General features: G+C 47.7%; 1 protein-coding gene across 12 annotated transcripts in view; it reads left to right on the top strand.

Annotated features, from left to right (window-relative positions):
• Rgs3 (regulator of G protein signaling 3) overlaps nucleotides 1-24,117 on the top strand; it is a 116,677-nt gene that overhangs the window by 63,545 nt on the left and 29,015 nt on the right. For 3 of the 12 annotated variants that reach the window (XM_063260439.1, XM_005000961.4, XM_003463800.5), the window contains one exon: nucleotides 2,779-11,454. The exons of 6 other annotated variants lie outside the window; for them this stretch is intronic. In XM_063260439.1, the coding sequence (XP_063116509.1) occupies nucleotides 2,779-2,886 (108 nt within the window). In that variant the 3' untranslated portion in view covers nucleotides 2,887-11,454. Of the gene's footprint in view, nucleotides 1-2,778; nucleotides 11,455-21,574; nucleotides 21,746-21,812; nucleotides 21,994-22,048; nucleotides 22,207-24,117 lie in introns of those variants that run through there. 3 more of the 12 variants (XM_023562422.2, XM_013145925.3, XM_005000962.4) reach the window with 3 other exon arrangements.

Genomic DNA, 24,117 nt, shown 5'->3' with positions numbered 1-24,117 from the left:
GTTGGTCTGGAGTTAGTCACTGCCAGAGTCTGGGCTGCTCTCCCTTCTCTGGAGCAGTTCCTGGACATCAAATATCTGGACAAGTGCCAGCCCTCACCTCCTCACCAGCTTTCATTTCTTTGGGGTTAGTTCTTCTGTTCTGGGGGGAGTTCTTTGTGCCTGGCTTCAGAGTTCACTGACTCTGGAGGTGTTGGCCACAGCCTTGCAGTGCCTAGGAGACTGCTGTCCAAGGGGTATGAGGGCCTGGGGGCTGGAAGGTCTGAGACAGGTTCTGGGCACTGCAGGGCTTCAGACGCGCCTGGCTGACCCTCAAAAGGCTCCAGGGTTGGGCACCTGGCTTCAAGGCCATAGCAAATTGCATAAGCCTCCTGGCAACAGTTTGGATACCTTGTCACCCAAACTCTTCACACTTGAGGTTAGTGGAGAGGTTGTGCGTGAAAGCAAAGTGGGCCTAACTGCTGGGCAGCCTGCCAACCACCTTCGGGGCCTGCGACCCAGCTGCCCCAGACTTGCCATTGCTCTTGGCCTGCTCTTTTTACATGGCAGTTACGGAATGGGGGATCATACTGCTCAGACTTTCCCGTCCCCACCTACTCCATATTCACTTAGAGTGTTAGCAGTTTATTCCTTCCAGTTACTTACAGAATGCTTCTTGAGAGCAGTTCCAGTAAATATAACTCCCAGCTCCATATGAGCCCGGAGTAGGTAGTGACTTTGGTGAGTAGGCCCAGGTGGCTGCCCAGCCTGCCTACCCCTTCCTCTGCCTTTGTTCAGCTTCAGGTGACCATGAACCTCCTTCATCTGCCTTGCTCAGTCTCAGGGGGACCATGCGCCTGCTTTCTGCTCCTCCGAGGCATAAGAGGAAGGCCACTCCGAGCTTGGAGAGCTTTTGCTCTCTAGGTATAAAGGTCCTGCTTGACGGATACCGTGAGTGCTGGCTGAGCCTGTGCCTGTCACTCCTCCCTGTGTTCCTTGGGGAGTGCTCCAGCTCCTTTAGGACAGGACAGAGACTGTACCATCTCAAGGATGGGAAAAATTTCCCAAACTCAAAAACTGTATAAAGACTATTTGCCCTGCGTGACATAGATGATTGTTGGGGAGGATGGAGGGAATAGAGAAGGATGGGCTGGAAGAACAACAGAGGGGGTCCCTGGTGTCACCATCTGTTCTGTGATCTTTGACAACCACTTTCTGCCATAGCTTCAGTTGGTCCCATTAGCACACTGGTCAAGTAGCTGTTTCTGACTTTTCAAGCTTTGGGATTACGGAAGCTGAGAGCCTAGGGCCATCTGGTTTCTATTAGGGAGCCGTACCCTGAAGAGTTCTGCATAACTTGACTTTAGTGACATGTGCTGCCTTTGGGATGGTGGTAGGGGTTGGGGCAGGCATAGGTTGGGCTGTGTGGATTCCTAGCTGGGCAGAATAGACATGTGAGGCAGGTGTGTTTGAACAGGGATCTGTTGTCTTTCTCCTATTCATTCTTCATGAGCGCTATAGGTAGGGGTGGGTTTTTCATAGAAATAAATGACCAGCTGTCTCTTCTATCCGATCTGGCCTTCTCCTGCTCTGAACCCACTCTTCCCCCTCAGAGCTGTGCCCCTCTCTTGCTACCTGTTCCTGGAGGGCATCCACGTTTCATCTTCAGCCTGGATGGCTTGTACCATGCTCCCTGCACTAATTTCCCAGCACTTTTGAGAAGCTTCTCATTTAGATCAACTCAGAGTTGGTCCCGCTGTGGCCAGTGAGGTTCCAAACTGGTAGAGAGAGGCAGATGTGCATTATTTTGGTTATCCAATTAAATGTATACAATGTATAAATGTCTCTGTGTCCCAAATGGGTTTGGGACCTTTGGGGTCATACTGATGAACGAAACTTGGTTCCTGCCATTACAGAATTGTGCTAATAGGGTGAGAGGATGAAGGAGTTAGGGTGGTGATCCAAGTATTAGAGGCCATGCCTGCCAATCTAAGTGTGGAGGGTCCTGGGTGTCATTCATGTTCTACACAGTGAGCCTCTTGCTATGCAGTCCCATGTACACAAGCTGGGCTGGGCTCCCGAAAGCCTTCTGAGCCCCCAGCCCTCAGGGGCAGGGAGGGAGGGAGTGCAACATAGATAGACTGACCCCATCCTCAGGGTGGGCTCAGGGTGCTTTGGGATCAGTGAAGAGGAATCTGTCACACCGTGTACTCAGGAGATCTCGGTGGAGTGGTGGGGATGAATATAGCAATGGCCAGTTCAAAACAACACAGTGGTGATGTGACCTCAAGGCGAGCCACCTGGCCTGTCTGAGACTCAGGCGTTTCATCAGTAAAGTGGATGGATCAAGAGGGCTGTTGTGAGGATTATATTGTACCTCGCTGGGCAGAGAGGTACACAAGAAGACCTCTGGGAGCTAGCTGCTGCTCCCATTCTGTCACTGCTTTGTAAGTGATGTCTGTAGAGGAAGAGTCATCTGGTGTCCTTAATTATGGAAGTTGATGCTAGTGCTCTGAGCACACGCGACGACTGCTCCATGGCACTTCCTGGTAGCTACTTACTGTATTTCAGGGTCCAAGCAGGGAAACTGAGGCCTCTTAGGTCTGCCCTGACTGTGAGACTTCTTCTAGACGTGATGCTGAGGTGTGTAGCACTTTGTAATCTCCTCTCTGACGGCTAGAGATGGGCCTCAGAGATACAAGGTACTGAGTGCCTTAAAAAGGAACAGAGGCAGGTCTTGGAGTCAGCTAGTCCTTGCCTGAGTAGACAGCAAGCTAATTCCAGTTCTGTCTGGTTCCACAGAAACTCCACCCTTACGGCTCTCTCCAGCAGGAGATGGGGCCGGCCAACTCCACCAATGCTACCCAGGATAGAAGCTTTACCTCATCAGGACAGACTCTGATTGGCTGAGTAAACCCAAGGGCGGGACTCTGCTTCTGGCAACTTAACCCTTTCTGGGGCATCCCCTACCACACAGTAACCTCACCTCAACTGGACCCAAAACGGAGGACCAAGATGGTGGGACTAGGGTCATCTTCAGGGAATGGTCCTAAGGGTGTGTGTGGACTGGCAACAGGTGAATCAGTGGTGCAAGAGGCCCTGTGGGCACGTGCAGACTGGCAACAGGAAGTTCTGAAGACTCAGAAGCTTGTTCCTTCCAAGAAGAAGGCTAAATGGCATCTGGGCACCCACCTTGGGGGCAGCAGGTGATGGGAGAGGTCACCTCAATGAAGAACAATGCCATGACCTGTGTTGCCTGAAGACATCTCCACCATTCACTCACTCTTCATTGGGACACATTCATTTGTTCATTCAGTGGATATCTGGGGGCATCTCTGGTGGCAGGCTCTGGGCTAGGAGCTTGGGGATACTTTGGAGAACCAGATGGGCATGGCTTCTGCTCTCATCAAGATTCCAGTCCTAGTAGGGAGTGAGCATTAAATAAATCAGCATCAGCACACATGTGATCACACCCTGGGAGAAGTTGTGCAGGAGCAGGGCAAATGCCTTTAGAGGAATTATATCTAGATTGCTCCATGTAGGGGTTCAGCTAGGGAAAGACATGGCTGAGACCTACGGGCTGGAAAAGAGCAAGCCATCCAAGGACTTGGGAGAGGACATTCCAGGTAGATGGAACAGCATGCAAGAGTTCCTGAGATGGGAAGGAGCTTGGCATGCTGGAGAAGCCAGGAGAGGCCAGTGTGGCTACAGCCTAGGGAGGAAGAAGGAAGGCAGGCAAGATTGTGTAGCACTCAGGCAGTGAATGTTTTATTAATTTCATTGTAGATGAAGTAGGGAACCATGGAAGGCCTTTGAGAGAGTGGCACACTCTCAGGAACATTTCTACAAGAGCTGATGGCAGATAGGAGAGAATCAAGTAGGCATGGGTTTCCCCAGTTAGGGAAACCTTCAGTCCAGCACCTACAGGATGGCTGGAGTGTTGGGTGTCTGAATGCCAGACTCTGGGATGAGAAGAAATAACTCCCTCCCCTGCTCTACCACCTGCCCTCATCTTCCACCTGGTCTTGCTCCCTTGGTGGTTGTGAATGAGCTTTGAGGCCTTCCTCACAGAGCTGCTTCTGGCCAAGTCTAAGCTATGGACCAATGCTGAGTTTCTGGAGAGTCCCTGGAGTTGGGGGTGCTGAGTACTCAGCCTGGTCCTCGGGCCTCTGCAAGAGTTGCCTGTGCTGCCTCTCCATACTGTGCTGGGCTGTCAGATGGGGGCTGGAACTCAGTGCTCAGACAACTGACTTGGTTTTCTTTCTGTTGGGTTCCTAAGGGTCAGGGACCAGGGTGGGAGTGGCTCAGCAACTCTTGTGGAAAGCATCCTGCCTCAACGTGACGGGAAGACCTATCAAGAGCCAGGGCTGAGATTGCAGCCCACTTGCTGCCTGCTGTAGCCCCAGCCAAAACTCAGGGTCAGACAGTTCTTATGCCTTTTCTAACTCCTAAGACCTAGGAGGAGGGAAGCCCACAGTTACAGGTCAGAGAGACATGGTTCATATGCAAAAGGGGTCTACATGATGGGGTTATTTGAAGAAAGAGGTCAGAGAGGCTGGAAAGGTGGTTCAGGCCAGAGAAACCCCTGGCCATGGACACACTCTGTGTTGTGCAATACCTCAGTGTCTTTAGAGAAGGTTTTTGTGCCCTTGTGAGTTTTCTCAGCTGCTTTGGCCAGCTGAACACCAAAAACAGTGCCCTAGAAAGAATATGCTTCTTGCCTTCCATGTAGGAAGGATCAGGCATACTGGTATAACTGTGTAGAAGGGGACAGGATGGCTCTGCTGGTGACCAGGCTAATGCCCCTGCCCAGCAGGTAGACAGATGCTGCCTGAATAAAGACAAACGATTCACAGCTTCTCTACCCACCAGGGCTTGGCCCCCAAGGTGAATCTGAGCAGCTGAGCAGCTGGGTTTGCAGAGACAGCAAGCTGCACTTTGATTTCATTTGGTTTTCTTACAAAATGACATTAAGGGGAATGTGAGGCACAGGAGAATGGCGTGTCTGGAAGGCAGCAAGCTTGTCTGTCCTGGGCCTGCTGACAGACAGGTTTAGAGCACAGGCGCTGTGGCCTCAGAGAAAGGAGAATCTGAATGCAGTAACTGGCCCTGGGGACAGAACTTTCCTCCCAGTGTGTCCAACAGTCTGCTGAGTGGACCACACCCTCTCATCAAGGTCCCAGGTCGACAGCTGGTGGAGAGGTGGACATGCACTCCTGCTGGGCCCTGGGCTGCTCCACCCAGCAACTGGGGCTCACCACAGCACCACTGCAGCTCCGCCTTGTGAATCGATGCAACTTTTAATTTGGCTCCACTGGCTTGTGAAGATGAAATATGACCTGATGGCCACTGCTCTGCAGCATCCTGGGCCATCCCAGCTGTTCAAGATGACGAACAAGCTATCAAAACTGCATCTGAGAGTCATAATCACGGGAAACATGGCCGGGCTCCTCCCCACCACATAAATCACCCTAAGAAGCACACAATGGGCTTTTTCCTGATGGGCCGATTGTCTTGGTTTGGTGTCTCAGGACTTTGGAGCTGGGAGGCTGAGAGAACAACTATGTGTTGTCAAAAAGGCCATCTGTGCAATTTGAATACAAAGTGGCCCTTTTAGTTCCCCACACACCCTCTGTTTTCATGTGTTCTTATGTCTCAGGCTCTGGGCTTCTGGAAACACTTGTCTTTGGCATTTGGAGCAACATGAACATTTTGAAAATAATGACACTGATTGGTGTATGTCTTTTTTAAAAATTCTTTTGATTTTTAATGTTTTTTTTTCTTAAATGCTGCCACCAAACCCCTATTTTGCCACTCTTGCTACGAGGGCATCAAGAAGGTTCTACAAGGGGGAGGGACAGGCAGCTTTGCAGTGTGGTAGGGTTCCCCCACAGTGAGATCCCCAGGGCATGTACTTTGGAGATGGCAGCCAGGGTCCCCCAACGTCATTTCTCCTAAGCCTCTTGGCAGTCCCATTTTATGGACAAGGGTGACCAGGCTCTGAGAAGTTAGGTGACATATCATAGGTCTCACAGCTGGTAACTGGTTGAATTACTCCTTAAGCTCAGATCTTCCAGCTAAATCCACTGCTCTTTCTAGATGAAAAGCTTTGCTTTTAGGAATAGAAGTAAGAGCATTCATTCATTCATTTCATATCGAAAGAGGCAGGAGGCAGGGGCTAACAGGTACCAGTGGGTACCAGAAGTGGTGGCCCACTCTCTAGCCATAGAGAATACTTTCTGGACTTTCTCTGCTTGGTGGAGAAGAATTCTAGTTCTTCTAGTATCCACTTCTCTGTGGAGTGGCACAGGCTGGAAAGATCAGTTGCTCCTCCTAAGAGGTGGAAAGGAGTGTGACAACTCTGAGCTCCTACGATGGCTCCCAGGCGGTGCTGGGACTGCTGGGTTGTGCTCGTCCCCTCTAGAATCTGGTGGTCAAGAGGACCAGCTGATGCAGAAATGTCAGAGGCAGAAAGGGGCAGCTTCAGGCTCAGGCCTGGCTTCTGAGCATCAGCGCCTGAGGAGGCTTTGACCTGAGCCCAGCTGAGAATCTGCCGCTGCTGGCTCACTCTGCAGGGTTTTGTGCCCAGATTTTGCTAATTAGCTGACTTAAGATCTCAGCTCTCAGTAATTGAGAATCAAATGGGTTGGATTTCAGTGCTCCCTCCAACCTCTTTTCTCCAACAGCACAACTGTTTTCCAGCTTTCCTGCCCCACTCCCTCAGTGTCTGTCTGTCTGTGGACAGACCGCCTTCCTTGCTGTCATGTTCTTCTTTTTCCTCGTAAGGAACAGAGAACAACTCTACCCACTCCTGTCTTGTCCTTCTCTTTCCCCAAGCCTGTCTCTGAAGAGAGTTGCTTGCCATCCTCAGAACTACTCCCAGATCTTTGGTTTAGGGCAGAGTGATGACAGTAGGTAATTTAATGAGCACTCATACTGTGAGGCCTGGGACATTATCTCTTTTTATCCTCACGATAGCCTTATGAGGTTCATTGTCCTGTTACACAGTTACTCCCATTGTACCCCCTTTACAGATGAAGCCGTTGAGTCTTAGAGAAATTAAGAAACTTGCCCAAGGTCACACAGCAGATGGCTGGCTAGGATTGCAATCCAGGGCAGCCTACCTCTGACTCTTCTTCTGTTCGACTGCTGGGAGGGACTGGGGAGGCTGAGAAGTCGTGCTACTACCTAAAGGCCATCGAAGGGGGTGTGACTTCCACATAAAGCCCAGCTCTCCACTTGGCTCTTGGCTGCACTGCCCTCCTGTTTTGCTCTCGAAGCCTGGCCACACAGGACAATTCACCCTCTCCAAAGTCCCTGTGCCTACTCATATGGGGGCTGCTCCTTCTGCCTGGTGCTACCCAAACGTCTTTGCTGTCCCTACCCGCGGCGGTCTTCAGACCTGGAGGGTAAGCACCATGCCTAGGCCTGCATCAGAAGCCATTGCTTCCCTTGGTGCTCTCCAGAGGATTTTGAATTATTTGTGCTCAGCTGAAACTTTCTTCTAGAAGGAGATAGCAAGGTAGAAAGTCCAATGTTGGGTGGGGAGGAGGAGGTCCCAAAAGAGGACAGGAGAGGGAAAGTATGGGAACAGCAGGCCTCTCATAAGTTACCAGGGTTCTATATCAATAAATCCCTTCCCTAAACTCCATGTGTATGCTTGATGTCAAAAGTCCTTATGTGTTCATCATATGAGATGTGATCAAAATATCAATGAATGTTCAAGTTAACATTTAGTAAATAAAAGACACACTGCCATTAATCTCCTTCAAAATGTTCTTCCAGCTGGGGGTACAGCTCAGTGGCACAGCGCCTGCCTGGCAAGTATGGGGTTGTAAGTTCAATTCCTGGTACCCCCCCCCCCACGGCAAAGGTGTTTTTCCTTGCTTCCAACACACTTAGCCCTGCCTTCTTGTCACTTTCTGAAGCTGTTCTGGAGTTTTGCTTTGTGTCTTTACAAGGTCTGATCAAAAATACAGTGAAGGCCGCTGCCCAGTCCATCCAGTAGAGGGGCAGGTTTATAAAAACATTGTGGGTGGCCTCACCCATGTCATTCACAGATCTGCTACTACATGACTCCTGTTTCCTCCCCCAAAAGCCAACATGACTGTGAAAGGTAAATATTTTGAATCACTTCTGAGCATAGAGGCAGTCATAACAGTGCAACTAGAGATACTTGTGAAAGAGGACTTGCAGAACCGCTTCAGAATATGGCAAGAATGGTGGGACAAGTGGGTTCAGGGTGAGGGAGTTAATGGCACGGTGTCTCTTACTGTAATAATTTTTTAAAATGTGAACATTCACTTGATTTTTTGAACACATCTCATACATTGCCTGCAAGACTGCAAACTGCCAGGGAACAAGAGGAGCACACGTTTGACTTGTTTCTCGCTTTGTTGTTGCCTAGTTCATAGTAGGTGCTCAGTAGATGTTGGAGAATTGGGTTGGACTAGTAAAGTTCAATCCTCCTATGTTTAGAACATGGATGAGGAAACAGGGTCTAAAAGGGGAATTGACCTGGCCAAGTCGGTATCATAGCTAAGAGTAGAACGCAGGTCAGCTGACTCTCTTGGCTGAGGGGGTTTTTTGTTTGCAGCTGCCACGGCAGGCCTGGATTCCCACTTGGCTTGTGGAGCACTCTGGCCAAGTTCATATCAGGGTCATGGATAACATCGTGTTCTCCAGCTGATGTGGGACATCCCCGGAGGAAAAGATGCCTCATAAAACTGTTGCTATGGTTCTTTTCTCCTGGTTTTGGGCCTCCCCACTCTGAACATTTTGCCTAGAAAATCAGAGTAGGATCCTGAAGCAAGAGCAGTCAGGAGACTGCTATAGTACTTACTGTGTGACCTCAGACAAATAATTTAGCCTGTCTGTTCATCTCTTCCTTACCAAGAAAAATGAAGGAGCTGAATTCCAGGTGACCTCTAGAAATCACCAGATCCCAAACTATTAGAAAAAACAATAAGGATCAGAATAGAGAAAGGTAGAGACCCTGCTCTAGTGCAGGAATTTGTTTTGTTTCTTCATCATAGTGACACAGGCACGAGCCCACTCCCTTGAAACAATTTGTGGGATTGCAGAGGGGAGAATGGACAGGCTGTAAAGCTTCAGGGTAAAGCTTTAACAGGCCAAAGGAAGGAAGGAAACAGACATTTTGGTCTTCACAGTGAAACAACAGTGTATACGGGTGGATATCTGTAAATGTTGTAGCTGGGTTATGTTTGTCACACACTTACAATGCATAGGTAAGCTTAGAGACCTTATTCCAGGAGGGATCCTCGTCTCAGACAGTCTAAACTAAAAATCCACTCCTTCTTCCTCTGCATCCGAGGTGCCTCTTTGAGCTCCTCCAGGGAGGCCAGCACAAAGCTGTCCAACTTAGTACCTCCCCTCCCCTCCCTGCTTTCTGCTCAGGTGGTCGGGCACATAGGTGATTCTTGTTTGAACTTCGTGGTATGCTCTGTACCCTTTCCAACTGCTAGTTAATGGCATCAAGCTAATTTTTAAGTAGAATATGTACTAATTTTTCATTTCTGGTGTGGTCAGAAGTCTCCTTCAAACCCTCTACCAGGAGTTACCATTGAATTTTTCATTGCTTTTAACACCTATCTCACACTATATAGACGACATTACTGTAGATAAATTTTCTAAAAAGATACCTTTTAAGTGTTAGTGATTTTCCACTGTTGGCTTATTCTTTTATTGGAATATAGTTTTTCTAGCCTTTCTCCTTGGTGGAAGAACATTGAGGGTCAAGCGGGCTTTCCTAGGAAACTGGCCACTGGTTTATAACACAGTTGCAATGGGAATGTGCATTCTGAGCCCTGTACTCAACTCTCGGAAGACTTTGGGAACAAAACCCATCATGTACCTAAGAGCAGAGACAATACAGTGCTTACGCTGAGTAGCTACAAATTTGGTAGAACCGTACATAGAATTTTTGAATGGGACTGAAAAGCTTCCCCCAAGAGATGCTAAGACCAAAGAGTGGCAAAAACTTAGCCAAGGACCCGGAGCTGGGGGCTGAAGATTCTGCCAGGTTTGGGAGTGGAAGGGCCACAGATTGCCTTAGAGGGTTCTCCTTCTCTTGCTCAGCAACCATCTGTGCTATGTCATAAGCCACCACTTTGAGCTGTAATGGAAAGAGAAACTAGTCCACCTAATAGTGAGAGGAGAAGTTGTCTAGCCGGCTGTCTTGTCTAGAAATTCCTGGCACACTCTTGCTGGAGTGGAATGAATGGACGGCTGTGTTTTACCTGGAGCTTGGAGTGCAGTGGGGCTGGTGAAGTTGCTCCCTGAGGTCTGTTCTAAGAATAGCAGTGGGACAGAGCTGGAGGAAGAGGAGGGGTCTCCTGGGGGAACTGGGTGGGGACGCCTCCCCCTTCCCCTTCCTGCCAGGCCCTGTGTGAAGAAGTCCCACAGACTCACAGAATCCAGATCTGGGAGCTTCTTGGAGTACTCACCCGCCGCCTCACACAAACCTGGAGACACAGAGGAGGAAAGGCCTGGCCAGCAGTCACGGGCTGGAGCCGGTCCCAGAGGTGGTTTTTTTCCTCCTGCTGTTTCAGAGGGCGGCCTCGGCCCTTGCATAGACTTTTGTCATTGTCTCTGGGTGCAGAGTGCCTGGGAACTCCTGGGACCGGATGTGGTTTGGCTTCCTGAGAGTCGCCCAGCAGGCGAGGAGTCCCCTGGCTGGTTCACCCTGTGCCCTGACCTTGGCCAGCTGGCCTTCAGCGCCATGTCTTCCGCTTGCTGATGCTGGCCCCTCCTTTGCTGGTTTGTCCTCCTGTCCCCTCCTCAACCATCTGCAGGAAGTCAGGATGGGGACTAACACAGAACTGGCCCGCAAGAGAGAGGGCCTTAAGGCGCAGGTCCATTCTTTGCCTTTCCCAGGAATGAGGCCAGTGGAGGCAGCTAAGGGTTGGGGATTCCAGTACCAGCTCTGTCACTCACCAACTGAGGGGTTACTATAAAGCAAGGCAGGAACACCCACCACACACACGCTGTCTTGTGGTGATCAGAGGGGAAGGCTGTGCAAAGCGTCTCTTACACTGCCTGTGGTGAGTTAAGTCTTCAGAAACAGGAGAGACCCTCGTGGCATCAGGAGTGAATACCTGTCTAACTCTGTATCCCCCTTCCTTGGGGCCTCCTTCCGTCAGAGCCTGGCATGGTTAGCTCTGCTATTTTTAAAATGCAATTGACTTTTTTGTTGCATTGTAAAATTAATTCATGTAATAATGTTTATTATGAAGAAAACATTTAATACAGATGAGCCAGGAGAAGGAAATTAGGTTTATCCCTAATTTCAGAACCCAGGGATAACATTTTGGGGGGATTGTATCAGGTTGTTCATATTCACATGTATCTTATTGGTGAAATGGGGTTACTGGTGCAGTTTTCTAATCTGCTTTTTTCCTTTCAAAATGCAATGTATTCATGCTTCCCTACCAATAAATATTCTTCCATGGCATCATACTTAGTGTCTTCAGTGTATTTCATGGTGTAGATGAAACACATGTAAATCATCTCCAGTACTTTGCCGTTCAGGTTTTTCCAGTTTTTTCTCTTTACAAAAATCAGAGGGAAAAAAAATCCTTGCAGATGTATCTTGGTATCCCCAGCATCCAGTTCAACACCTGGTACATGTTTTGTGTTCAATAAATATTTGTTGAATGAATGAACAGTTTGTAGAAATAAATTCCTGGTAGTGAAATTTCTGGGTCAAATGGTGTGTGTTTGTAAGATGGGTCAGGATCCACAGCTGAATCATCCTTCAGAATGACTGAACTCTTTCTACCCCGAGCTTACCCCGAGCAGCTCATTCTGTGTTGCCTGAGTTGGGCTTTCCCTTTTTATCACTGAAAATCCTGTTTCTTGGGAAATGGAGAGGTCTTAGTCAGAGCGTCCAGATGGACTCTCAGACCATTTCCCTGCCCCTTACGCAGCACTGTGCACTGTTACTTTTTAAACAGGTTTCCTTCTTTGATGACCAGAGATGTTCAGTGTTTGTTTTTACGCTTTCCAGTCCCTCATGTTGCCCATCTGAGGGGAGCCTGATCAAAGTCTTTTGCCCATTTTCTTATGAGGCTGTTTAGAAGTTGAATTATTCACTCACGAAAACTCTTTATATGGTAAGGTTGTTTTGAGGCCTTTTATTTTTATTACTTCTTTAAATGATGGGTGATTCTGGTTTATTCAGTATCTATAAATTGTTTTGGTAACGGTTTTATTGAGCCATAATTCAAATGTCATACAAGTCCTCCACTTAAGGTATATAATTCAGTGGTTTTTAACAAATTCAGATTTGAACAATGAATACCACAATTAATATTATAACACTTTATTATCTTGAATAAATTATAACCTTCAGCTATGACTCCCTAGTTCCCCTGTCTCTTCCAGTCATAAGCAAAAACTTCTCTGCCTTATTTCTCTGTATATGTATAGTGGACATTTCATATAAATGAAATCATACATTTGGTCTTCTGTGATGGCTTTTGTATTTAGTATGTAATATTTTCAGATTCATCCATGCTCTAGATGTATTAATTCTTTTGCATGGCTGAATAATATTTCATTTTGTGGATATACCACATGTTGTTTAACTGTTCATCAGTTGATGAACACTTGGATCGTTCCCACCTTTTGGCTATTATGAATTATAATGCCATAAATATTTGTGTGTAAGTCTTTGTGTGAACATATGCTTTTATTTCTCTCAGGTGTACACTTAGGAGTAGAATTTCCAGGTCAGATGGTATCTGTGTTGAGCTTCTGAGGGACTGCCACACTATTTTCCAAAGTGACTATGCAATTTTACTTTCTTACCATCAGGGAATTGGAATTCCAAACTCTGTGCATTCTTGCTAATGATTATTATTTTTCCATTTAAAAAAAAATCATAGGCATCTTAGTGGGTGTGATTTTTGAACCCTCTTTTCTGGATGATTAACATCATATCTATAAATTTAACCAAATATTTTTGCATTTGGCATTGGGGTATTCATCCCAGGATTTTATAATGCTTTATCCTTCTAAAATTTATGGTTTTATTATTCAACTTTTAACATTTTAAACTATGTGGAATTTACTTTGGATTATAGTGTGAGACAGAATATTTTTCCTTTTTTCCAGTTATTTGCCCCAGTGCTTGTACGTTATCTTAGGGCAAGCACTCTGTCATTACTCTTCTTTTAAAATTGTTTTCCTTTCTGTTATTACATATTAATTCTTTTAAATGAAATTCTCTGTATGTGATTTTGTTTTTCAGCGCTGGGGTTTGAATCTGTGGTCTTGTCCCTGATAGATAAATGCTCTTACCATTTAGCTACAACCGCAGCCCTGGCTTTATTATAATTTTATAGTTTAGGCACCACCCAAACCTACCCTCCCTTCTTATACCCCTCCCAAAAATTCTCTTTGAGATTTTTATGGGAATTATATTTAAAAAATACACCTAAAGAGCCAGGCATAGTGGTGCATGCCTGTATCCCAGCACTCAGGAGGCTGAGGCATGAGGTTTCCTGTGAGTTTGAGGTCAGCCTGTGTTACAAAGTGAATTCAAGGCCCACTTGAACTCCATAGCAAAACCTTGTTTCAAAAAAAAAAAAAAAAACCCACATAAAATAAGAATATTAAAATCAATGCAATACAATCTTTTCCCTTGGGAATAGGATTCTCTCTCTTCAATTATACAAATCTTTTAAAAAAAGATTATTCCAGGTAAGGAGGCAAGTTTCATATAAGATTTACATATTTTTTTGAGGAAATATGTATTTTTATTCTTTCTTTGTTTTGTTACTGGGGCTTCAACTCATGACCGAGTGCTTGCAAGGAAGGCGCTTATGCCACGGAGCTAAATCCCCGGCTATATTTGTATTCTAATGAGTAGGAATATTTATTTATTTAGCATTGCATATGTCCTTTAGCTGATTATATATTCATACCAAACTTATCAAAAATTCTAAGCAGGGGCTGGGATGTAGCTCAGTGATACAGTGCTTGCCTAGCATGAAGGAAACTGGTTTGATCCCTAGCGCTGCAAAACAACAGGAGCCAGAACACACACACACACACACACACACACACACACACACACACACAGAGCCAAAAACCACACAGTGCTAAAAAACTAAATTTAGAGAACTGAATCAATTCAAGAAAACATCCCTAATTCCTCCAACCTTTTCCCATCATCAGTCGCTAATAGTTTGGTGTAATTCCATCAAATCCATTTCCATGCAATTTTAGTTTACTAAATAGTATCATATTACACGTAAGTTTCTGTAACTCCTATATAAAATGTTATTATAGAAATCTTTCACATTAACATCTAAGTTCTCTGTATTTTTAGCAGCCAATGAATGATAATTTCCCCGTGAAGGGCTTAGGCTGTTGATCATGCTTTGATATTGCGAGCCATGTTGCAGCGAACATAATGAGAATGTACTGTGCATTATGTCTTGCTGCGCTGTTCTATGGGGTAACGTGGGACAGACACTACGAGAGTGCTCAACAATGATTTGCTGCTGTTGACACATGTTATTTACCCAACACTATTGTTATTATCCCCATGTTATAGAGGGAAAAACAAAAGAGCAGCTACGGGAAGTGATGTACGATTCGCATCCCCACTGGCAGTGAACGGGGCTGCCCATCTCCCTGCTCCGTGCTAGCTAGCGGGGGATGGTATTGTTCTTGTCAATCTTTACTAAGATGAGAAGTGAAAAATTGGTGAGGTCGGGCTTTTTATATTTATTAGTTTCTCCTTATAGCTTCATATACTTCTATATATTTTTGGCTCGTCAGATGATAACATATATATAGTTTTCTTATTTGTAATAGGTTTTTTTTTTTTTTTTTTTTTTTAGGGGAGGAGGAGGGATTTCAGGTAAGATCTTACTAAATAGTCCAGGTTGGCTTTAAATTTGTGATCTTCCTGCTTCAGCCCTTGGAACAAGGGCTCGGATTCTAGGTGTTTGCCACCCCACCTGACTTGTAAGAGCTCTTTATATGGTTTGAAAATTAACCATGTGCTCATTATGTAAGTTATAAATATTTTTCCAGTTTATTATTTATCTTTTAACTTATTTATATTGTTGCTTGCTATTTAAATACTAACTTTTTTGAGACAGGATCTAGCTGTGTTGTGTAGACTGACTTCACTCATCCTCCTGCCTCAGCCTTCTGAGTAGAAATATTAACTATTTTTGATAATCAAGTTTTTGGATTACTATCTTTTTTTTTCCTGAGGGAATAGACTATACTTTCTAAGGGCTTTCCTATCCTGAAATTATAAGGAATATGACTTTTCATAAGTTATAAGGAATATGACTATCCTTTTAATTTTGCATTTGTATTTTTAATTCATCTCCAGTTAATTTAGTGCCTAGAGCTTTCGTTACTCTTTCTGTCCAAATAGTGGACCAGCTTTTCCAACCCCATCTTGCCAACCATTCTTTCTTTTTTCATTTATCATAGATCAAATTTCCATATATAGGTGGGTTAGGTTCTAACTCTCTCTTCTCCTTCATTAACCTATTTTTACACCAGGTCAAGACTTAGTTGCTATGACTTCATGTTATGTAGTGAAAGGTAACAAGGTCAACCCTCATGTTTCTTCTGTGAAATTCCCTTGAAGTTATGTACCCTAACTCTAGCTAGCTGTTGGTTTTACCTGCCCTTCCCACATGTATATTTCAATGACAGGCACTGACCCAAATCTATAATAATTTGTCCTCACCTCTTAAAACTCACAATGAGCCTCCCTACCTCCTAGGCTCAGTGAGGATCATCTGGAACTTCAGTTTCTGATTGTTATGGTTTTTAGACACTAGTTGCATTGTGTTATAAGAATCACTTATTTAAAATTGCCTCTAACCCTTAATTATACTGTTATTACAAATGTTTCTGCTTTCATTGCTTGCTACTCTCTTTACCACAGTTTTTATCTTTGACTTGTGAGATTTGTTTTTGTTTGGACTGCTTTCTTGAATAATTTTTTTTTTTTCAGAAAGATCTGGAGGTTGTATGGTTCTTTGTTTTTTCTATACTGGGGAACTAAACCCAGAACCTTAGCACTAAGCAAAATCCCCAGTCCTTAAAGAAAATTTTATTTTTAATTTTGAGATAGGGTCTCACTAAGTTGCAAAGTTGCTCAGGCTGGGCTTGAATTTGCAATCGTCCTGCTTCAGTCCCCCAGAATGCTGGCATTACAGGCATGCACCACAATGCCCAGCTATGGTATATCTTTTAAATGCTTGTGAGTTGGACAGTGTTTGCTCTCATACCTGAGTCATAGTTTGCTTGAATAAAGAATTCTGGGCTGATGGTCCTTCTTCCCAAGAAACCTAAGAGTCATGCTTAGTGATTTCCTAAACTTTTATGTCATTCAAAACCCACAATTTACTTGAGTCTCTCAAATTTCTTATGGAAATAAGCAGCATTTCTTTTTTCCAGTCTTTGGAATTTGGAAATTTCATGAGATTATTTCTGATTGTTTTGTTTTCTTTGGATAATTTTCCCTGGTACTAACTTCTAGCCTGAAGACCCAAGTCTTTCCTTAGTTCAAGAAATTCTCTATGAATTTTAAGAATTATATGAACAATCCATGTGTTCAGTTTCCTTTTTCTGGAATTACTACTGCTACTACTACTACTACTAATGGCATCTAACCGGGATGGAGTGTGCTTTCCTTCTGCTATACTATGTAATCTGCATACTGTCATTATTATCCCTGTTTAATAGATGAAGGTCACTGCTGTGTGCTCCCTGCCTGTCAAAGTCGAACCTCAGAGCCACCCCTGACTCCAGTACTGTTCAGTGTTGACGCTGACTGTTGATGACTAAGAACCAAAACCAGTGGAGAAAAACCTGGAGGTTCTAGAATGATGAGTTGAGTTGGGTTAGGATACCGAGGTCCAGAGCTGGGTAGAGGCTGCCAGGGTTCTCCAGGTAATTTTGAGTTGAGACTCCTGCTCTTTCTTCCATGCCTTCCATCTGCTCGCCCTCTTCAGGCCTCATCCTGTCCCTGAGACTTGTGCATGATCTCCTGGTAAATCTCCTGTGCCTACTTCCATCCCCTTAGTCACCTCTCTTAGCTGCAGCCGAGATAACGCTTTCTATTGAGCAAACCATGCCATGTTCTCGCTGCTGAATAACTTCATGAATGAACAAATACTTTCAGTGTGCCTAATGTGCTACCTAATGTGCCTAGTGGTGATACACTAGTCAGGAATTTACAGGTTGCAAGTGATAAAAACACAACTCAAACTAACCTTACACAGGAAGTGGAATTCACTGGATTGTGAAAGAGTAGCCTTCATGACCTGTTAGATTCACAGCCTGACTGACATCACTGAGAACCCTCTCCGTTTCTTGGTTCTTCTTACTTATGTATGGCTCACTCCCTTCATCATGCCACTAGAGCTTCCAGAAGTAGCAGGCTGATGGCCATACCACGGTGTGACTCCCTCAATCATGGCAACCAGTAGTTTCTGGGCCTGAGTACCACTGGCCCATGTTGGCTCATGTACCCATGCCAGTCACTGAAGTCACCAGGATGGGAAAAACTGGTTGCCTGAGGCCTGGGTCATACGACTATCTCTGGAGTGGGTGATAGGTCAGTTCATTGTGAATCACCAGCTTTGAGAATGAAGGAGAGCAGTAGAGTTCCTTAAATGGCAAAGAAAGGTGAATAGAGGGGTTCCAGGCTAAATCTCAAATGTCCTCAACTTTAGGATTCATTGACAGACTTGCATGGGAGGATCATGGTAGGAGAGAGAGACTCCAACCATGAACAACATGGAATGAACTGACAACAGGACAGAGGGCCCAGTGAGAGCGCTGATGGGGAGGACTTGGCCAGGGATACTAGGAAAGTCTCTGAGAATAAGGCAGGGGCTCAGGATGTAAGAAGGATTGTTCTAGGTGAGGACTTTAAAGCAGGCTGGTGATGGTGCAGTGGGAGCCTGCGGGGTTGGATCTGTGCTATAGAAAGCACTTAGTGCCCTCCCAAGGAGGTAGAAGGAGAGGCAACTGCAGAAGTGACCAATTTGGGCCCTTGCCCTTGGCCAGGGAGAGGTGATGGTGGCTTAGACTATAGGGTTGAGAGAGATAAAAGATATACATGATGTGTAGGAGGTGAGCTCCACAAGATTAGGTGATTAAAGAATGGAGGCGTGTGGAAGAGGGATGGAGTGCAAGAGTCTGGCTTAGGCAAATAAGTAAATGCTGGTGGGCAGTGGAGGAGGACAGTTCCGGTGAGCAGGGCATGAGTCCCACTGTAGGTACAAGTGATACGATGGGATCCACGTCAGTGAGTGCTTGTAGAAAAGACTATTTAAGTCAGGGCCTCTAAACCACCTGTGGGGAAGGACTGTTTGCTTTTTTAGAACTCAGACTGAGATTCCTCAGGCTGATTTGACAACACCAGTACCCGCCTATACTCTTCTCAGTGGGACCTGTGTGCTGTTCTCATGCTCAAACATGATAACATCAGGCCCCTGTGAAAATTTCTAAATGCTTATCACACTATAGATCAGTGACAAGCAGCCTGTGGACCCATATACGCTGACTCATGTGCACATTTTAGAGACAAGAAGACTGAGGGAGAAGGCCTTGGCCTTGCTCCAGAATTCACAGCAGGCAGCAGCAAAGTGAACATTTCAGTCAAGTTCATTCTCCACTGACCTGTTTTGATGGCCTGGGCTCAGGCCCAAGGCAGTAGGTGGACCCAGGGGAGTGCATGGATGCACTGTATCTAGCCGCCAAGGCCATGGAGCTGGCTTTCCATAGCTGAGTCAGTGGCTGATACTTCCAAGGAACCAGGGTTGTCAGGGCACAGCCTGGTCCCTGAGCTGGCACAAGCACAGTGGGTCGAGGATTGCTCCCAAAAGCCCGAAATCTCAGGCCAGCATGTGGCCCGTTGGGCTGGAGCCAGGATGGGAGCCGGCCATGGCTCTGAGCCATCCTGTGTTGCTACAGCTGCCCAAGGTCAGGCTGCTACTGCTGAGGTGACAAGGAAGCATGCTCCAGGCTGGAGGCAGCAGCCAGCCAGTGGCAGAGCCATCAGGGCCAGTTCTACAAGGTGACACTGAGCCTCCTGGCCACCACCTGTGGGCTTCTGTTTGCTGTGGTGAGGAGCTAAATTTGCGCAAGTTGGATCATCTTTTGCTGTCTGAAGACGGTATGGGAGAAGAAGATGTCAAGGGGAGGGGAGACATAGATTAGGGGCAGAATACAGATTTCATTGTCTTTTGTGCCACTGCTTTGCCATATAACCTTTCTGCAACTGAGTTTTCTGATCTTTAAGATGGGCCTGATCAATAAATGGTGTTAATAAATGATGGTGATTATCAGCTGTTACCACCTGCTAGGAAAACGTTAGGCCCTCCTGTGTTACCATGCTACGGATAAAATCACATCGAAGTTTTCTGCCTACATCAGCCCTATCAAGATGAACTCTGTTCATTTATTGGTGATAGCAATGATAATAACCCAATAACAGTAACGGCAGCTCTTGTTTACTGAGCACATACTGTGTGCCAGGAATTCCCCATGCCTTACAGGGCATGCTGGTAATAGCCCCATTTCACAGATGAAGAAACAGGCTCCAATACATTGAAGTCCAAGATTAAGTTACACTCAGGTTTTGGACTCTTAAGGCTGTGCTCTTTCCAAATAGCAGTGACTGAGCTAATTCTTTCAGTGAGAGAACTGAGGAGTAAGGCACTGACTGTAAAGGGGTGAGTGGGGCTAGGGTACCCGACCCTGACCTCATTTTAGAGGTGGACAGTGGGGGCCAGGAAAGGGAAGGGGTTTACCCTGGATTCTTCAGGCTACCTGCAGTATCTCGATCAGTCCCTCTCACCTCTACGTTCTGTCTCAGGAGCAGGCTGCTTCCTGCTACCTCTACAACCTTAGTTCCTAGCACAGCACATAGTGGGGGCTCAGTGATTATTAAAACAACGAAGTAAAACTTCTTGGCTGGCTGCATGGTGGGGAAGGTCTTTCTGCATGGAGTCTACAGAATTATGTGATGATTGAAAGAAGGTGAAGCTGAAGCTCCTCTTAGGTCAAAGCATCCTATATTCAGGCTCTCCACCCTACAGTCTCATCCCAAGCACCAGAAATTCCATCCTAGGAACCAGCCAGCCCCACTGGGAGTTGCTCAGCCCCAGTAGAATTGGCCATTTCCCAAGACTCCCTTGCTTAGTTTCCCAGGCCAAGGGTGGGTCCTGTGTCTCAGGAGGTTGCAGCAGGACAGCCTTCCAAACTGGAAGGCTCCTAGTCTCTGCAAGGGCTGCCTTGGCCCTGCCCCAGGGACAAGAACGCTGGTTGGAATTTATAAGTGGCGGACTCAGATGAGGGCTGCTATGCATCGCTGTGCCTGGTAAAGGATGTTTTCTTATAGCTGTATGCACATGTGTGAGTGTGGAAGAGACAGGAATGGAGACGTGGGACTAGAAGGGCCAAAGGGGAAGGCAGAGACACCAAGGCTACTGCAGGGAGAATAAGAGGCTGAGGGACAGTGCTTAGGTCCGGGGTGGCTGAAGTGGGATGCAGTGGAGACAGCAGAATGGGGGCTCCTTCTGCCCAGTGTCTGTGCTGGCACTGGGTGTCTCCCACTCCAGGGGGAGCTAGCCATGTGCTGGGCGCTTCCACCCTGGCCTGGGCATAGGCCAGGGAGTGTTTGTCAGTGTTAGACAACATGCTGCAGCAGCCACAGCGTCAGAGAGCAGCTTTGTGCTGCCAAAGCAGCTTCTTGCAATGATGAAGTGGCGCTATGGTGGAGGTGGGCACCCCAGAGTTGGACGAAGGGTGTTCAGTCCTGGACACACAGCCACCTAACAGTGTGATCGAGGGCAGCTCTCTCTGCCATTGGTACCTGGGAGTCTTTACTTCCCAAGGTGCGGGTGAGGATTAAGTGAAGGAATGCAGGCAAAGCTCTTGGCTCAGGGTTTGGCTGAAGGAAAGGTAGTTGACAGCCAGCTCTCTGAGCCCTCTGTTAATTCCACAGGTGGGCGGAGCCTGGAGGATCAGCCCCTTCTGACAGCGAGGAAACCAAGGCACAGAGAGGGGCAGGAGCTTGCTCAGTGAGCCCCAGCCAACCAGTGCTGGAGCTGGAACTAGAATCAGGGTGTTTGTGTCTAGGTCTGTCCCCACTGCCCCCACCCCTCTCCCTGTTTTGATGTCTCCTCCTTTTATGATGGTAACTGCAGGGTGGCTTGCTGGGAGAGAAGCCTCGGCTCCCAGTTCCCGAGTTTGGCACATGAAAGTGCCCGATAAGACCGAGTGTCGCCAGGTATACTGGGTGTGGACTGGAGCCACCACTCCTTGGCTGTGCAGGTGGTCACTTTCTCAGAGTCAGCTACGCTGGCTGTAGGACCCGGGGCTCAATTGCAGCCACCCACTGGGACGGAGCAGCATGGGGGAGGGGGCGTGACAGAGAAGCCTCGGTGATTGGTTCAGTTCTGCCAGGGAGCGGCAGCTGCTGGCTCTGCTGCCCCAGCTGGGGAGCCCTCAGGATGTGTGTGGGGGGTGGAGGTGGCTCGGAACCCCAGGGGCAGGGGCTGCCACTGAGAGGGTGGATGCCTCCTCCTCCGGAGCAGCACTTCAGGGGCCAGCTTGGCGTCAGGGGACAGGCAGCAGGGGACCCAGGGCCAGTGTTGGTGAGCCTGTAAGTGAGGAGCTGGCTTAGTCCCTCGCAGGCTGAAGGACCAGCTGGCTGAGGACTCTTCCTTGACGAGTCCAGGCTGCTTCTCAGGTGAAAGTGGTTTTTGAAATCTCAGAGTTTTCTATTTGATGGAGGAAAGGAATCCAGCCTCTCCAGAGTGGACAGGGAAGGGCGCTCGCTGGAAGAGGAGGAGGAAGAGGAGGAGGATAAGTAGGAGGAGGGAGCGGAGGAGGGATGGTGATGCAAGGGCTTTGAAAACGCTACCTAGAAGTGGGAGGTGGAACCTGGTCATTTGGTTCTGCTTTTCCCAGCAGGTACCGCTCCCCCGGGGAACTTGGGTAAGTCCATAAATAGCCCTGCCAACACACAAAGGCGCTCTGTCTGGGGAAGGCGGCCGCTTGACACGGCAGCCCGCCCGCGGAGCTGCCACAGCCACGGCGGCCCGGCGGCGGCCGCCTGCCCGCCCGCGGGAGGAGCCGGGTGGAGACCCAGCGGGCGGGCTGGCGGGAGCGGCAGCCAGGAGTCGCCGGGGTCCCTGCAGAGCGTGCTGGGTAGGTGCCGTGGTGACAGAGATGAGTGCGGTGGGTGAGGGGGCTCTTGTCCAAGTCACCTTGTGCCCTGTTTCTATTGTTTCTTCCCCAGGGCAGCCATTGGTAGGCATGTTGTGACCAAACTGATTGTGTTCTGTCTGTTCTGAGATGGGTGTGTGTGTGTGTGTTTCTTAGGGGGCAAGGGCCCTGCAGAGCCAGGGGTCATGTTTCTCCTGCACCCTGCTTCTGGGCTACTCAGCTTTTTTTTCTGGGAGAGAAGACAAGGAATGTTTGGTGGCAGAGAAGTCCGGGACGCTGTGTGGGGCGGGAGAGCGCTCAGCCAGCAGCACTGGCTATTGTGCAGGGATGCTGGCCACACACCAGGCACTGGGATGGCAGTACTTACCCCACTGCACTGGCAGGAAAAGAGGTGGTCTCTGGGAGATCTTGAGGGGGTCACTTCTGAACCCCAAGACTTGCAGAAATGTCTGCTGGAAACACGAGAAGGCTTTTTCTGCCTGCTGAGCTCACGGCCCCTTGGAGAAGGGCCTGCACCTGCTCCTTGGCTCCAGCTGGAACTCTTAAGGCAGAGGGTCGTGGTTAGTGACCCACTAGCTCCACAGAGCTGGTCACTGCAAGCAGCATAGGCCAGCTGTTTTCTCAGGTTGGAGGGTCCACATCTACACTTTTGTCCTGAGGTGTCCACAAGAATGTTGAACCCAAGTGCCCAGCCCTGGAGGGAGGAGAACCTGGGCTGAGTAAGGAGGGGCCTTGTCCAAGTTCAAACAGCATGTCTGTGGCTGAGCCAAGACCAGGGAGACAGACCTCTGCCTCAGAGCAGCAAGGACGGGGTGCGAGAAGCCATTACCCTGACCTGAGCTAAGTAATTCAGCATTGCATCTTGTTTTTCTGGCTTGAGATGTATGGCTTGGTATATTGCCAACAGATCTCTCAGCAACAATTGAACACTTTTCCTACTCTGAAGCCCTCCAACCTCAGGAGGCTGAAGCAGGAGCATCTTTAAAAGGCAGGAGCTGCAGAGGCTTACTTCCCTGATGCCTATGGGATCCCAGCCAGGGCATTGCAGCTGGAGTCAAAGTTTCCACTTGGGCCCCTTGAGTCCTCTGTGCCCAGCCAAGGGCACCTCCCTCTTCTGTAGCCCTAGCACGTGGTACGGCGGAGCCCAGGACGGGCCCTCCAGAGAGACAAGTTCCACTGTAGGTTGTGCTTGGGTTCAGCCTGGCAGTTGAGACACAGGTGGTGGTGAGGATGGAAGCTATGACCCCTTCTGGGAAATCTCCAGGACTTTGAATCAGAAGTCGTTGATGGGACTTCTGATTATAACTACTTGATATCAACGCAACCAACACACTTTAGCTTTCTTGCATTTGTTTCCAGCTTCCATGAATACTGTTCCATCTGCCTCACTTCTCTTCCTTCTTTCCTTATCTTACTTGATTTCCATGACTGGAGCCAGTAAGTCCATCCATTGGTGCTGCTACTCCAGGTGGCCGATTTGTGCCCTATTTATGTAGTATATGATCCTTATTTATCCCTGAGTCACCCAAGAGCCTGGCCTGCTCCTGGGGTATAGTTGGTGAGGGGTGTTGAATTGTTCTGGTTTGCTAGAGTTGGTTTTTCTGGAAGCCAGTCTCTGGTTTCCAAGTCTGCTCTATTTTCCCATCCTAGATCTGTGCCTGGCAAGGGAGTGGGCACTGCCAGCTAGACAGTCTTGCAAGGAGCCCTCAGAGAAGGGGCTTGGGTCTTTGTATATCAGAGATATTGCCCATCAAGCCAAGGGTCTGGGGGCAGGTTTTCGTGGGAGAATGTTGATATCAGCCTGGCTGAGGCCATAGAGCCTATACCTGGGCTGGGCGGTGCCCTCACCCAGCCTAAGCCATAGAGAGTGGAGAGGGCAGCACTGGATGTTTT

The sequence above is a fragment of the Cavia porcellus genome, unplaced genomic scaffold, assembly GCF_034190915.1.
Source record: "Cavia porcellus strain 051 isolate PalLab524CR breed Dunkin Hartley unplaced genomic scaffold, mCavPor4.1 scaffold_1, whole genome shotgun sequence".
In the NCBI taxonomy this organism is placed as follows: Eukaryota; Metazoa; Chordata; class Mammalia; order Rodentia; family Caviidae; genus Cavia; species Cavia porcellus.
Note: the sequence above shows the minus strand (reverse complement) of the source record. Positions and strands in the feature narration are given on the sequence as shown.